Source organism: Halichondria panicea, chromosome 9 (assembly GCF_963675165.1).
Source record: "Halichondria panicea chromosome 9, odHalPani1.1, whole genome shotgun sequence".
Classification (NCBI taxonomy): domain Eukaryota; kingdom Metazoa; phylum Porifera; class Demospongiae; order Suberitida; family Halichondriidae; genus Halichondria; species Halichondria panicea.
Window position 1 is genome coordinate 2426804 of NC_087385.1, and position 15605 is coordinate 2442408.

Here is a 15605-nt window from a genome sequence, read left to right on the forward strand (position 1 = left end):
AGTCATTATTATCAGGCATAATGAATCATAATTATATAATTATCAGTCTTCTGATGATCGAAATGTAAAAACAGCTTGTTCACATAACACACTGGCAGCAATCGTATTCAGAACATAAATATATTGTATATCAATCTTTAAAAGTATCCTTTATTTTCTCCATCAATCCATCAGTAGTGAGCACATCGATGCATGTGTGAGCCATGGCCTTGGCAGCAATCAAAGTAGCTGTGTGCGCCTCAGGGGTGTTGGCCGCGGCAGTGAATTCTCGAGTGTGGTTCACTTCCCCAGAGCCGATAGCAAACATAGGATGAATGGAGGGAACAATGTACGATACATTTCCCATATCAGTAGAGCCACCTAGGTTTTCTTCAAGAATCATATCTTTAACTCCTAGATCAACAATATTGCGATAATAGAGCTTGGCCAATGTATCATTATGTTTAACACTGGCAAAAGTATCTGCGGGCTCACATATTTCCACCTCACATCCAGTTGCCGTGGCTGCTGACTTGAAACATGCTGTCACCTTGCTTTTCAGAAGGTCCAAATCAGACATAGATGGGGCTCGAATATAGTACTCCATAGCAGCTTTCTCTGGTATAATGTTTGGTTTGGCTCCTCCGTTGGTGATGATTCCATGGACTCTCCAAGTTGGCTTCATTTGCTGTCTGAGGGCAGAGATAGAGGTGTACGCCATCACAGCTGCATCCAGTGCGTTCACTCCTTCCCACGGAAAAGCAGCAGCATGGGCTGCCTTGCCTGTGTAAGTTATATCTAATGGACATAAGCAGACAAAATCCGACATGACAACATCTTTCGGAGAGGGATGTACCATCATTGCAAAGTCGATATTCTCAAATGCACCGTTCTTAATCAATTTGATCTTTCCTCCACCACCTTCTTCTGCTGGGGTGCCCATGATCGTTAACATTCCCTTTGGGGCATCGCTTGATTCCAGAACAGCTTTCAAACCCAAGCCAGCGGCAATTCCAGCCTCTGCTATGAGGTTGTGTCCACATGCATGACCGATTTTAGGCAGAGCATCGTACTCACAGATCACACACACATTGGGTCTCCCAGAGCCAAAGGTGGCCCTGAAAGCTGTCTCAATACCAGTGTAGGAGCGTTCCACAGTGAAACCTTCCTTCTCAAGGAAGTTTGTCAGTAATTCATGAGCCTTGAATTCCTTGAAGTTGAGTTCAGGATTCTTCCAAACTTCATTGCTAAGAAAAAACAGCTTCTCAGCATAATCATTAATCTTTTTAGACACTAAGTTCTTCAAGTCCATGGTATATAGATCTAATTAACTTGCAGATTGCTTTATTACCGCTCTTGGAGATTTCTCACTCTGGAAACCATTCCCCTTCTCCCGGAGAGAAGGGGAGTGGTTTCCAGTCTAGATTAAAATCATTTTTTATGGCTCAACTAAAAGCAATTGCCTCTGCTAAAATTGACAGCTTCAAGCAAGATTTGATTGCTGTAAGCAGTGATATATGGAAGAAACCAGAGGTGGCCTATGAAGAACATGAAGCACACCAAAATCTCACAAACTTTCTTGAGAAGAAAGGTTTCACTGTGGAACGCTCCTACACTGGTATCGAGACAGCTTTCAGGGCCACCTTTGGCTCTGGGAGACCCAATGTGTGTGTGATCTGTGAATACGATGCTCTGCCTGAAATCGGTCATGCATGTGGACACAACCTCATAGCAGAGGCTGGAGTTGCTGCTGGTTTGGGTTTGAAAGCTGTTTTGGAATCAAGTGATGCCCCAAAGGGAATGGTGACTGTCTTAGGAACTCCTGCAGAAGAAAGTGGTGGTGGGAAAATTGATTTGTTGGGGAATGGTGCATTTGATGAAATTGACATTTCAATGATGATACATCCCGCTCCTTACTCAATTCTGAAGCCAATTTTTGTTAAGCGAATGCATCTGAAGATTAAGTTTGCCAGCAAGACATCTCAAGACAATGCACTAGATGCTGCAATACTTGCATATACCTCTATCTCTCATATGAGACAGCAGATAAAGACAACCTGTAGTATCCATGGCATCATAGTTGATGGTGGTTGTCATCCAAATCTAGTACCAGATAAATCTGTAATGGAGTATGAAATCAGAGGCCTCACGACATCCGATGCACATGCTCTGTATAAGCGTGCCAGGACTTGTTTTGAAGCAGCTGCAAACGCTACTGGCTGTCAAGTTATTATGGACAACCCTTGCAAAAGTTATGATGATCTCAACTGTAATTCAATTCTAGCGGACTTGTATTTGAGAAATGTCAGAGACCTTGGAGTCGTAGACATTCAAGAAACAAAGTTTGAAAATGGTTCCACTGACATGGGAAATGTATCGTATGCTGTACCATCTATACACCCCATGTATAAGATTGGCAATGGAGAAATGTATCATACCAGGGACTTCAAAAGTGTCACAAACATCCCTGAGGCTCATAGCACCACTCTGCAATGGGCCAAGGCCATGGCTCACACATGCGTCGATGTAATGACAGGGGAAGGCATCCTTGATAAGATCAAACAAATGCATACGTACCATAATAATTGACATAAAAAAATTGAGACTACAAAAAAGCTGCCCAAATCGTTTAAAGCAAAATGGTGCAATAATTTATATCTGTAACAGTGGTTGGAATTTAACACTATATTTGTTGGTGGTTTGTTGTTTCAAACTTAGCTGCACTTATTCTATTGCTGACTTTATTACCTATTTTAGACTATTCTTTTGCTGAGCATGCATGATTTTGTTTTTAGTATGTAAATGGCTGTTTTGTTGTAATGATTATGATTCAATTACTGTACCTCTTCACTGACCTCTGAAACTATCAAAGTTTAGCATTTCCACATATCTATCACTGTTAGAACAGATCCTACACTCTTACAGTGATTATATATATACCATCAATTATGATCACTGACACAAAATTAGTCTGTTATGCATGGATATCGCTGGAGAACCATCTGACCATGTATCATGTCAGGCAGTAAAAACCAGTTTTCAGACTAATAATGCATTTATATACACATGCAGATCTAGCTAGAAATTATTTGATGGGTAATTTACTGGCCAATAAAATAGTCACTTGCATGTACATATATATATATTATTCTCTATTCAAAACCGCACTTATATAATTAACGTATATAATTTATTATATATAATTATAGTATTCTTTTTGTCCTTTAGTCCACCCTGGACAACATTTTATGGACTGTCCCGCTTGGAATAGTTTGTATTATTTGAACATTCGTCACAATAATTATTAGATCTACAGTGCAATGAAAAAAACAGTGCGAAATAATGAAAGCTGACAAGTAGAATAAGATCCAGCTATGTACACAGATCTAAGACAAAACCCACACATTCTTAATACAAACACATTAAAAATGTTGCCATAAGTGTATACGTATCACACATGCACTGTCATCGTACATCTTATGAATAATGAAAAGAGGTTTCTCTGCGGGAATTAAGTATTCCAACCACTGCATCAGATTTTGTTGTGCACGCATGCATTTCAAAAAGAGGGCTAGGGGGGAGGACACTTTGCTCTGAAGTAACTTGTCTGGGGAAAACCCACTGTGGACACCGTCTCCGTGACAAGCTTATTGTTTACTTCTATATACCTGAAATTAGCAATCCAAATGCAAGTGGTATAATGATATTGATTTTACCACCACATGCAGTGGAGAGAGAAACAAGTGCGTCTTTTGCTCTGAGAAGCGCAGTAGAGAATGGACTCAATTCTGGTTGCACAATAACTTTTGCACTCTTTTCATCTGAATTCCACCACCATAGATCCATCCAGGCTAGGGGACATACCATAATTATAGCGGGTATAATTGTTTCGAGGGATAAAAGATCGTTTGAAAGAATTTCACGTATTTCGTCTATACAATTTTGGACTTTGGCGTTTGCGGTATATACATTTAAACGAGCATACTGACTATAAAAAGGCGTGCCGTGGGCAGCTCAGACCGGAAACAACCAAAAAATGTATACCTCGAACACCAAAGGCTATAATTATGCCTCGAGGCGTAGCCGCACGAGGGATACGGTAAAGCTGACTGTGTGTGTGTGTGTCTGTGTGTCTGTGTGTCTGTTCCAGCTGTAACTGCTCAACGGTTGCAATGCGACGAAAACTAACAGTTTCTATAGGCTTCTAGCCACGTTCTCTTGGATTTTGATTCGTGGATTAGCAAACTAAAGCTTTGTTCTCGAGTTATGGCTAGTTTGACTCACATTGAAGGCTGTTGCAGTCTCTTCAGAATCTTTCATAGCATCATCTGTTCGCACAAACTTTCTATTCAACACATGAGTTAGCCTTGCACTAAAGTGCTAGCTTTTTGTTAGCTACAAGAGTCAGAAAAGATCTGTTAAAACAGCTAGCTAGCTATAGTAGCCATTGTGCATGGACTTGATCTTTGGACACACCCTTCTTTAATTATTCCTGCGGATGCAATGCGCATGCGCGCTCATCCCCACATGTTAGAGAATCCAGTGGCAGAATCAACTTTCTTGAGGTTCTGGTATACAGGTAAGCCACAAAACAAATGATACCATAATTATAGACTAGATAATAATAGATTCATGTACACAAGTCTGGTAACAATAGATACATGTACACAAGTCTTTTCTTCTCAGTATTAATATAGATAGATACACACTTTTTGCTTGTTTATATACTATACTGTCTGTGCTTAAATTCTCAGTGCCTTTGACAAAGGTTTGCTCCCACTGTTTGGCTACAGGCCATTTAAATAACATGCAGTTGCTTCGGTATCGTTGATTTAATTCTGTGATTGAATTGTACTTATCTCACAGGCTATATAATACTGACTATTATGCCTTTGACAAAGGTTTGCTCCCACTGTTTGGCTACAGGCCATTTAAACCCCACATCCTAACAGAATCAATCTTCTTCTTTCTTGCTTCCTTCAGGTCCTGGTAAGCACTATACGTATTAAATAATGATACCATATACAATAGTCTAAGATACCATGTATATAAGTCTGACAGTTATAGATATTATGCAACTTTTTTATCAGCAGATTTTATTCAATTTGTTGCTGCAAAATGATTATAAACTTTTTTGAATTATGCAAACAAACTTTTCCCTCTTCTATAACACTCTATTACTTTTGAGCGAAAGTAAATCATGGCGAGAGGCATTTGCAAGCGCCAGCTTGAGCACTAGTTATATTATCAGTGAAAAACGCGAAAGTTTATACCCTTAAAGTACCCTATATACATGGTAGGTATCAACTAGATTGTAACTTAATATCAACTACCGGTAGATTGTAACTTAATACCACAATGTGACCTAGATTGTAACTTAATTCCACAATGTGGTCATCAACAATATGTGACACGGTTCACTATCAGCCACTTTGGTCATCAACAATATGTGACACGGTTCACTATCAGCCACTTACGGCTGTACACAACTTTGAGTTCTCCAGACCCATGAGACTATTTTAAGTACAGTTCTTTAGGTAAGTATGTTACTGTTGATGTGTGCCTTCTCTTATGTGTTCATCCTACATACATTTACAGGCAATGCAAGCTCTTCGCTCCATATTTGGCCGAGCACAACGAGCAGATACCCCTGTTGAACCACCACCTTGTGTGCAAGCATTCTCCACTGAATCTGATGGACGCCATTACTATTGGAGGGGGGCTGGTCCAGGAGAAAGGTCAACCATCATTGCTGTGTACGACTCAAGAACTGAGCAGTGGAGCCTCAAGCCCACCACTGGACCTCCACCCCCTGGAGAGTGGGGTGGTAGCTCTGTTTGTGTAGGTCGTTACCTATACACTTTTGGTGGTTGGAATGGGTCTTCTTACGTCAATGACATGTATAAGCTAGATTTTAGCACTCTCCAGTGGACCAAAATTCAACCCTCTGATCCTGATAGTCAACCTATTAAAAAATATGTCTGTGGACTTGTCAGCGTGGATAAGAAAACTCTCTGCTGCTTCGGAGGACACGGTATTGGCCCCACACATTCAGGACCAACTTTCACCAGGGACACACAAAACCCTAATGGAAGTGGGTACACAAATGAGTTCCTTCTTTTTGATGTGCAAAATGGTAAGTGTCACCCACAACTATATGGACAACAAGCTAGATGTATCTACAGTTAGAGCATATATATTTAATATCATCAACATGGTTGTAGGCAATGCTCAGTTGCTTAATCCAACCAACTTCAGGTGTCTGGTCGTTCACAGAACTCAAAGGAGAGGTACCTCCTCCCTGTTCTGGCTTCACATTCACCAAAGTGGACCAGCACAGGGCAGTCCTCTTTGGAGGAAGACAACCTGACAATAGGGTTAATGGTGTCTACATATTCGACTTTAGGAATATGGTCAGTTGGTGAGATTCATTGTCAGTAATACACCATGCACCTGTATAATTATGTGTGCATGCAAGTATTTAGTTAACTATCTATGGCCTTGAGAGTAGATCTACAGTATCGGGGTTTTTTCAAATGCGAGGCTTTGATTGCATAGTGAGTTTTCACTCGATTGCAAATAGTGAGTTTTCTAACGAAAGATGCACATACAATTCGCAATAGTTAGAAATGCAATAGGGTGTGTACGTGCAGTGTCATTAACTTCACATTCGAAACCCAATAACAGTATTAGCAGGCTTGAGTAATCTGATAAACCACAAGGCAAAGCCGAGTTGGTTTATCGGATTACTCGAGCCTGTATACCGTATAGTTAACAGGAAATTTGTATAGCCATACTTTAACTGGCTTGTACTGCTGTTATAGCACTGCTGTGATATCATAGGAGTAACATAACACTAGCCTAGGAGAGAAAAACTTTGCGAATGAGACAATTGACCAATTGTACTTTCTTACAAGTTACCGGTGTAGGTTTTTGCGAAATGCATTTATGTTTGATGCTCACAAAACATTATAGTAATACCGTAGGTTTCTCAATAGAAGAGGTCCGACATGCATGCACGAATCACTACGAATGGAGTGCATTGGCTAGCTGGGCGTGGCCAACCGTTCTTATGGGTGGCCAGGAGACTTGCCTATATATAGGATTTGTATTGCAGAGATTGCATTTTTATGATGATATTCATGGCTCAAATATTGAAAGGCTACTTAATGATGCTTACAATAACACAACTGTACAAAGCCTGTCCCCCGCGGCCATCCGTCAGAACAGCCACACCAAGCTATGCATTGGCCATCACTTCTTGTGATAACCTGCATGCACGGCCCAATACACTGAACTTTAGCGATTCATATATCAGCCATGCACATTGGGTCTATTCAGATGGCTCATATCGAGATAGTTTTCCAAAGCTTTATCAGTTTGGCATGACTGCATTAATTTGCTGTACATGTTGACCACACATGCAAGGCATAATGGTGTGTGTTCACTGTGTAGGAGGTCACTAAGGTGGAGCGAGTACAGGGAGAGCCATTACCAGTGGGGAGGGCAGGCCATTCTGCCTGTTGTCTCAACTATGGCGAAGACCATCCTCAACTACTGGTGTACGGAGGACTGGGTAATGACAACAACACACTGGGGGACATGTGGATACTGGATGTTGACACTGGCAAATGGACAGAAGTGAGTTTCAGCCAGTTACTCTTTTGCACTCACAGTAAAAATAGGCTTACCGTAAAACCTCGATTTAAAGCGCCACTTTCAAAAGTAGAGTTTTAATTACACAATTATATGGTGCTATATGGCCGAAATGTCCAAGTGTCACTTATTTAGAGGGTCGCCTTAAATAGAGGTTTTACGGTATTATTTTTGCTTACATGCAGGTGACACCTCCAGAGTCAGTGAAACCACGTGTTCTTCACTCCACCACTGCCACCAGTCTGAGACAAGGACTTGCTGAGGTTCTCATATTTGGAGGTCGTCAAGAGAAAGAGGGGGATAACCTTGCAGAGACAACCATAATGAGATTCGGTTAGGAATTAACCATGAATAAAAAAAAAATACATGTAGCTAGCAAATACAATTAGCTGTATAGTGTTATACGACTGTATGCATGCAGGCTCTTGTGATTGTTAATCCTCCTGCATGCAGAGTCGACTGGACCCACAGCGTCTGGTGCTGCTGGGAAGTGGGATCTCGTAGATGTTGCCTACAATGACACTAGAGGCTCTAGTCAGCGACTGGGAGAGAAAAGGATCAGGCAAACAACTGCTTGTGCCTCATCAGTCAATGAGACCATCTCTCAAGATCGGGTGAGGGCTCTGGAACATCAGCTACAAGCAGCAGAGCAGAGAGAGCAGGACACTCAACGTCGCTGTGAACAACTGTTACACGAGAAGGATCGAGAATTGGCTTTAAAAATTCGGGAATTATCTACGAAAGACAACGAAATAACTATGAAAGATCGAGAAATGGTTATAAAAGCTCAAGGATTGACCAAAGCCAACCGTCGCTGTGTAGATATGGAGAGACAACTCAGAGAAGTTCAACAAACGGTGCAAGATGCCAACAGAAGAGAATCTGACCTATGTGCTCAAAATACAGCTCTCAGGAGGGAGTTAGAAGGCAAGACTAGAGAGTTGGTAGCACACAACACAGAGGTGTGGAGGATTCCGTCAATCAGAGTGAACACGATGAGAACAATTGGCACTGGAGGGTGGGGGGAAGTGCTAGAGGGAACGGTGAGGGTAGCTGTCAAACGACTCTTTGCTGCTATTGTCAATCCACGGAATCTGGAGAGATTCCAGAGAGAAATGAGGCTTTTGGCTGAAGTACGACATCCCAACCTGGTGCAGTTCATTGGGACAGTGTTTGACCAGTCCCCTCCTCTTATCATCACGGAGCTTCTGGACATTAATCTCAGACAAGCGTACGAGACGAATCAACTGGTACCAGGAAACCGCCTCTCGATCTTCATCGACATTGCCCGAGCTTTGGACTACCTGCATCAGCGCTATGAGCCCATCATCCATCGTGATGTAAGTGCTCCCAATGTCCTCCTCCAGCAAATCCCCAACCACCAGTGGAAGGGAAAGGTATCTGACCTCGGCTCAGCCAACTTCCTGCAACACGCTCAGACGATGGGAGAGGGGGCCATAATCTACTCCCCTCCGGAAGTCATCCCTCAACCATTTGCACGACCTCCTCCACAAACTGTCAAGATTGACCTGTATAGCTACGGCATTGTGTTGGCTGAAGTGACTGCCAGTCGTTTCCCGAGTCAAGACAATTTTCCTGACATGTTTGAGCGAATTGAGAGAGAGCGTCCTGCAGTGTACGAACTGATTGTCCACTGCACTAAGAGAGATCCTAGTGATCGACCCAGTATGGTAGAGGTGCTTGTGGAACTAAACAAAATAGTACCTTTTTAATTGAGACACTATTATCATGTTATCTAAAATATAGTGTTCAAAATGTATATTGCATTGAAATGTATGTTGTGCAGTAGTTTGCAATGTAACATTCAAGGGCCTAGCCAGGGGGGTAATAAGAGGTGTTGCTTCCAGTCAACCAAATTTCGGCGCTTTGTGCCATTTTTCATCATAACAGCACCCTTCCAAAATCCTGGCTGATCGATATAATTAGACTGGCAAGGGGAAGCACCATGAACATATTAATTGAATAGCTATATAGGTGTTGATCAAATACAACATATTCGACAATATCAGTAGGTCGTAATTAGGATTCCAAAGCACTAACCCAACACCACCACCATTACTAGGAGAGCGGGATTTAGACGACTCCAAAACCACGTACAGACTTGGATGAGTTTATTTGGTTGTGCCAAGCACTATAGAATACCAAGATAGATCTACATCCAGAAGAGACTAACAGATTGTCGTGTGAGTCGACGATGAGTGAGAGGTTGTCTGCATACATATATAGAAGAGGGACGGACAGAAGACAGTTACAACGGTAGGCCACATTCATCAAGTTGGTCCAGGAGCTCACCCACATGACGTAGACAGAGTAGAGCAGAGGAGATAGGATTGCACTCAGGCAGACTCCCTGTTGACACAAGAGCATGCACCGTTCACGAGGAAGCAAGAGGGTGCCAGATTAAGGTGCCAGGTAAGCATCTAAAGTAAAATTTCAAAAAGAAAATCGATACTATATATTTTTATATAACATTAAAAATAGGTTTACTTTTTTCGAAGTGTAAATTACATTTGACTCCTGGCAGATGGTCTCCTACAAAAACTCTTATCGATACACTTCCTCAGTGCATTATATTTATAATATAGGAGGTGATTACCGCCAATATTAGCAGTAAGAAAATAGAGGTGCGTATATATTGATAAAATCGAGTTGATACAACACATCGAGTCGATTTATCCTTCCAGTTCGGGACACCAACACATGGTATTTTGTACGGCCATTTTGACAAAAGGCTCACCATACGTATATAGGTGCTGCTGTTTGTACACAAAGGTGCGTTTTGAAAATAGGTAATGTAAGAGAGGTGCGTTGTGTATACGTAGAAAGGTGCATTTTTCAGAGCATTTTTCAGTGACTCCACCCATCTCCGGCTGCCTTTTTAAACAACAAGTGCATGAAGTAAGAGTTCATGGTCAGTCACAACAAGCACTGGACAGAGTAATACTGGACAGTGTCCAATATAATAAAGAGATGAATCGTTTAAAGTAATAATTAAAATGTCGTAAATAGTGCGTCCCCCTCCTCTGGATCTATACTGCAACAGCTTTTGTGTCATGTAACCAAATCACGTGACCATGATCTAATGGGTGGAGTTTGCTGAAAAAAACGCTCACTGAAATGCATTTCTCTATAAAAACACACCTCTCTAAAAAAAATGTAGCTCTGCAACAAAACGCACCTCTGTAAAAAACAAAAAAACAGCACCACCTATTTTGCACCCTAACCTCTAATTTTGGCCCATAACAAACTGCATTGACAACCATGTTTTGATTCAATGAGACTGAAATTGAGATGAAACTTGATTCATTATGTGCACGTAAATTTTCTAGATTTATTAATGTTCTGACAAGTACTTAAATTCTTCATTGTTCATGTTCTGATCCCTCTGTTGCCGAGCCAGCTGTCAAAAACATTTCTGTAAAGAAAAAAGGAAATTTACTATAATCAGTATGTAAAAACATGCTAGGAGGTTATATAATTGTCACTATAATGCGGGAAATTTTCGAGGGCAGAGCAGCTAACTGGGAACTCACACACGCACCGGTATTTTATACGTTTGCAAATGCAAAGCTTGTTGGGGTCTGGTTTTTTAGCAATGAAACGCGATATTACATCAATGAAAATTTATTCTGAGGGCTCTTCAGCCTTATAGCGAAAATGTGCACCTGCGAAATCTTCCTGCTATACGGTATGTATAGGGGTAGTATAATGACCACACCACTCCCAAGCTAGATTTACAGCAACCCTTTTGTTATGACATGTCGTTGTGGTGGTGTAAAGCATGCGTCAGCTAAAAATAGTGACAGGTATGCGTAGATTGAGTGTTGTAAACTGTGTACAACTACAATATCGTAGAAACTGGATTATTAGCACATGCGCTCATGGCAATAGCAGAGCTCTATACGCTTATATTCGAGAGAGCCCTACTCAGTAACCGGATGTCTCTGTGATGAAGATGACTCGTTAGCTACCTAAAGTGAGCAAGCAGGCAACCCCAAACTGGATCTATATCAGCAGGAGTACATTAAGATTACTTAATTTACTCCTGATATCAGTTACAGTTCATTTTACAGTTCACTTTACTGTTTACAACATCTAAATTCAATTATATTGACCAAGAACTGGAACAAAAAAGATCCAAGTCCACCTCATTTATGTCTCTCAGCGTGATCAGACAAGGTAACAGCATGCCCAGAGAGACCTTCCAGGATATCACCAGCTATAGAGCTACAATGCACTGTACAAGCTAGCTCATAGATAAAACAAAGAATCACTAATGTCCTTCACATAATTGAAAAAGCGCTTCGATTCCAGTGCAAAAAACCTGCAGTTGAGTATACGCTTAATATGCTTATAATCCAGTTTCTATGGTATATGGTAATCACTTCATTATAATTATATACAAACTAAATCACCTGCAGTGCTTTACAACACACTCTGAGCTGCAAAACTCCGGTCCCCTCTCTTCAGAGAAGACGGCCATGTTAGAACACCCACTGTTTGCACACATCCCAGGATCACAAGTTGTGCTATTCAACACCTGAAGAAACAATTTAGCAATTGTCAATATTACGGTTCTTCATATACGAACTGCTCGAGGCATTTTATACATTCACATACAACCACGTACGTACACTGTAGGTGGCCGACATACAGCAGAATTCTATATTAATAACGGCCCCACATGTGTACGAGAAACACTTATCCTTTAACGTCTGCAATCAACAACTAATACTGACAGTACTGTACCTTCTCCAAGGTAACCTCCTCTTGTGTGGCAACGTCCTGAGACAGTTGCATACTCTCCTCCACGACTAGAGCCGAAAACTCAGTCTTCATGGGCTCCACTCTTGTAACGTGAGGTGCTGGGGCATTCACTGGAGAGATGAGGGGTGGTCCTGTGGGTGGGGCTTTATCTTTATTATTATGTGATAGCAGTTGTTGGAGAGTCAGAGGATTCTCTGTGGTAGCTTGCTCACAATGCTCAGCCTGGTATTCTTGTATGGCTTTCTGATAATCAGCGTCTAGTTTCTCGTATGCCTCATTGTATCGCTGAGGGAGAATATCAATGGATCTATAACTGTAATTCCTAGTCAACTAGTGACACTTTCAAGAAACGTAAAGCTATAGCCAACAATGGAATTCGATCTGTCACACATAATTGGTTAGATAAGAATATAAGTACTGCTTCTAAGCTATAATAATTATAGTCAGGCTCCCTATTTATGGGTTCTTGTTATAGTATTTTCTTAAACTTTGTCACACCAGATCAAGGTTAGAATTCAAGTTAAACACCTCTTTTCATGACAAGTGGAAGCCTACAACATATGTTCTTTTTTACCTTCTTCAGTTCATCTCCTTGTGCCTCCCACATTTCAGAGATGATTCGTGAGGCCTCCGTAAGAGACATCTAATGGTGAAAAATAGTACAGTGTTAATGCGTTTACAGTACCATGCTCATTGACATTAAAGAGTAAAAAAATCATGGCACAATTTGGGAAGGGGTCGCAGTCATTATGTGCACCTGCAGTCTAGAGCCAGGTGGATTGGAATGTGTACTCAAAACTGTGATTGAGAGCAAAAAGTTAGTTATGGAGCTGTACTGAGACTGACCTTAGGGTTCCCTGCCATGACTGCACTGTACACTTCCCCAAAGAAGATGTTGTAAGGCTTCGGGGGCCTGAGGAGCGGAAGCGGAAGTACGGAGTAAAGAAAAAAACACGTAACTCTTTGACAGCTGCAAAGTCTGGCATAGTCTTGCTCTTTTTGCAGTATGTATAATTATACATGTAGTGGATTGAATTGTTGCTAGGAAGAGGTCCTTATATAATATAGTGATGCGGTCATGTGGTATAAGTCAGATATACCACATCTACTCGGAGGATATGCACCCTGTATATCCTCCGCTACCATGGTTACATACCCCTCGGTTACGCCTCAGAGTAACCACGGTAGCAGAGGATATATGGGTGCGTATCCTCCGTGTAATGTATACAACGGTGTACATGGAGTTGGGTGCGTGTATACTGACCTCTTTGGCTCCTTCTTCGCTGCCTCCCTCCTCCTCTTGGCCGCAGTTGACTTAGAGACAGGACGTGGTTTCGATAGAGCCTTACCACCGAGAGTAGGGGACTGGGCTACCTGCTGAATATATTCGGCATTGTGACAATAAATGGAAAATTCACACATACGACACATGTATGCTACGTACGTTTCATGTACCAGTACAGGTACATAATATTTATTATGTACAATGCAAATGCTCAGGGTTGTGCAGAATTTTTGCAAATGTCCCTGATACGTAATTAGAGTGGTGGTATAATTACATCAATTACAGTAGTACCGTGTGTGTAACAACACTGGACATGTACTGTACGTGTACACAATCATAACGTTAACAACAACAATAAAATGTGTGGTTACATAATTATGTACAATCATGTACATGTATGAAATCACACAAATCAACATTACAGTACCTTCTTAGCTGGTTCAGTAGCAACACTGGGAGCAGCGTTTGCTGCCTGAGGCACATTCAGCTGCTGTACCAGCAGCGACTGTATGAACTCTAACTGTTGCTCAGGAGACAATTCCGCAGGGATATTCACTTTCTGCTGGCTCAAGAGCTCAGTGATCTGTGACTGCAAATGCACGAGTTGCTCAGGCGTGACTTGAAGCAGCTGCTGACTTATATCACCGCTTGAATCAGGCTTAACCACCTCCGGTACTTTTTCCCCACTATCATGTTTTAGTATCTGTTTCTGAGCCCGAATTTGCTGAATAACCTCATAGTTGACAGAGTTGCTGGTCACCAGAGCCATAATTTGCTCGGGACTGAGCGTACTCAGAGCTTCTGCAGATATGTCTACACCACCGGGAAATGTGCCATTTTGTAGTAGTGGCTTGATTGTTTCGTTTTGAGTAATAGATTGGCGTTGATGGTGGGTGAATGTTTGGAGAAGCTGAAGAAGGACTGTTTCGAAGGTGTCTTGCTCCTGGTTGAGTAAGGTGAGACCAGCCCTCTCTCCTGAGGAAGGAGCCATTTTTATTGGAGGGGTGGTGTCCATAGGGTCGTCGTAGTCAGGTTGAATCTACAAAGAGGCAGGATCAGTTAATAACATAATACTCTAAACACAATCTATGAGAGTAGTAGTGTATGGTATGTATTATAAAATCGCCACTTGAATTTCACCCATAATTATAATCACAGCACCATACATGTAATTATACAGTAAATGTACATTGAGGAACAAAACGTTTTAGCAGCAGTTCAAGGCGTTTATGGTATCGTATTGATTGACTGACTTAGCTAGGACTGGTAAAATCAGTTAACGTATTACTGAGTATTTATTATTGTCAAAGCAAGTACCGAAGACCTCTAATTAAGGCGACCCTCTAAATATATGACACCCTAGAACTTAGGCTATTTTCTTATAGCGACAGCTGCGTTGACAATTATTTTTAATGTCTCGCCCTAAACGGAGGTAAATGTAGCCACACCACAGCCTCGATTATAGCCCATTGGAAAATACACGTTTTTAACTGGCTAAAAATCGAGGCATTGCCTAGTAGACTGAGCAGAGCTACCTCCAATTAGACGCGACCCTAGCTCTAAATATGTGACACCAGGTCTTTAAAATAATTTGTCAACCTCCAAAAGAAGCAAGTTCTGGCTTCGGAAAAAGTGTCACCTTAATTAGAGGTATTACGGTAATACAAATAATTCAGCAACAAAATTAATATTAAAAGCAAGACATAATGATTCATTGTGATGAGATAATTATACCTTGCTGTAGCAATGTTCATGAAGATGGCCTGGTAGAGCAGAAAACGGTGTCTGGTCCTCTCTGATCATAGCATGGGCAGCATCCATCACTACATCCATTTTGATTGTTTGTTGTTCTTTTTGAGTCGAGTAGCGCTATAGCCAGGTTGGAAATGCTGGACCC

At 41.4% G+C, this 15605-nt stretch overlaps 4 protein-coding genes across 14 annotated transcripts; 2 read left to right on the forward strand and 2 right to left on the reverse strand.

Annotated features, from left to right (window-relative positions):
* Positions 1 to 18: 18 nt before the first annotated feature.
* LOC135341121 (peptidase M20 domain-containing protein 2-like) lies at positions 19 to 1291 on the reverse strand. The gene has a single exon (XM_064537612.1). The coding sequence runs from the start codon at positions 1289 to 1291 to the stop codon at positions 131 to 133; it is 1161 nt and encodes a 386-aa protein (XP_064393682.1). The 3' UTR covers positions 19 to 130.
* Positions 1292 to 1389: 98 nt separating this feature from the next.
* LOC135341123 (xaa-Arg dipeptidase-like) lies at positions 1390 to 2823 on the forward strand. Its single transcript, XM_064537614.1, has one exon. The coding sequence runs from the start codon at positions 1420 to 1422 to the stop codon at positions 2566 to 2568; it is 1149 nt and encodes a 382-aa protein (XP_064393684.1). The 5' UTR covers positions 1390 to 1419; the 3' UTR covers positions 2569 to 2823.
* Positions 2824 to 4053: 1230 nt separating this feature from the next.
* LOC135341117 (uncharacterized) lies at positions 4054 to 9452 on the forward strand. 10 transcript variants are annotated; one of them, XM_064537599.1, is made up of 7 exons: positions 4054 to 4558; positions 4846 to 4968; positions 5349 to 6115; positions 6238 to 6392; positions 7435 to 7620; positions 7821 to 7968; positions 8089 to 9452. In XM_064537599.1, the coding sequence occupies exons 3-7, from the start codon at positions 5551 to 5553 to the stop codon at positions 9366 to 9368; spliced, it is 2334 nt and encodes a 777-aa protein (XP_064393669.1). In that variant the 5' UTR covers positions 4054 to 4558; positions 4846 to 4968; positions 5349 to 5550; the 3' UTR covers positions 9369 to 9452. The 10 variants fall into 10 exon arrangements, with proteins under 10 accessions (XP_064393669.1, XP_064393670.1, XP_064393671.1 ...); XM_064537600.1 differs by having other exon boundaries at positions 5407 to 6115; XM_064537601.1 differs by having other exon boundaries at positions 4881 to 4968.
* Positions 9453 to 10916: 1464 nt separating this feature from the next.
* On the reverse strand, positions 10917 to 15585 carry LOC135341118 (TOX high mobility group box family member 4-like). 2 transcript variants are annotated; one of them, XM_064537609.1, is made up of 8 exons: positions 15443 to 15585; positions 14136 to 14747; positions 13688 to 13797; positions 13270 to 13336; positions 12998 to 13066; positions 12406 to 12708; positions 12072 to 12196; positions 10917 to 11071 (listed from the first exon to the last, which is right to left on the reverse strand). In XM_064537609.1, exons 1-8 carry the CDS (start codon positions 15539 to 15541, stop codon positions 11026 to 11028), a joined length of 1431 nt encoding a protein of 476 aa, XP_064393679.1. In that variant the 5' UTR covers positions 15542 to 15585; the 3' UTR covers positions 10917 to 11025. The 2 variants fall into 2 exon arrangements, with proteins under 2 accessions (XP_064393679.1, XP_064393677.1); XM_064537607.1 differs by having other exon boundaries at positions 13688 to 13800.
* Between the last annotated feature and the right edge of the window lie 20 nt (positions 15586 to 15605).

Coding starts and splice junctions, on each gene's coding strand:
- LOC135341121 (XM_064537612.1), bottom strand. CDS start 1,291: ATGGACTTGAAGAACTTAGTGTCTAAAAAGATTAATGATTATGCTGAG.
- LOC135341123 (XM_064537614.1), top strand. CDS start 1,420: ATGGCTCAACTAAAAGCAATTGCCTCTGCTAAAATTGACAGCTTCAAG.
- LOC135341117 (XM_064537596.1), top strand. CDS start 5,551: ATGTGTTCATCCTACATACATTTACAGGCAATGCAAGCTCTTCGCTCC. Junction 6,393..7,434: donor TATTCGACTTTAGGAATATG/GTCAGTTGGTGA, acceptor TTCACTGTGTAG/GAGGTCACTAAGGTGGAGCG. Junction 7,969..8,088: donor GACAACCATAATGAGATTCG/GTTAGGAATTAA, acceptor TCCTGCATGCAG/AGTCGACTGGACCCACAGCG.
- LOC135341118 (XM_064537607.1), bottom strand. CDS start 15,541: ATGGATGTAGTGATGGATGCTGCCCATGCTATGATCAGAGAGGACCAG. Junction 13,801..14,135: donor CTACTGAACCAGCTAAGAAG/GTACTGTAATGT, acceptor GAATATATTCAG/CAGGTAGCCCAGTCCCCTAC. Junction 12,709..12,997: donor AAGGAGATGAACTGAAGAAG/GTAAAAAAGAAC, acceptor ATTCTCCCTCAG/CGATACAATGAGGCATACGA.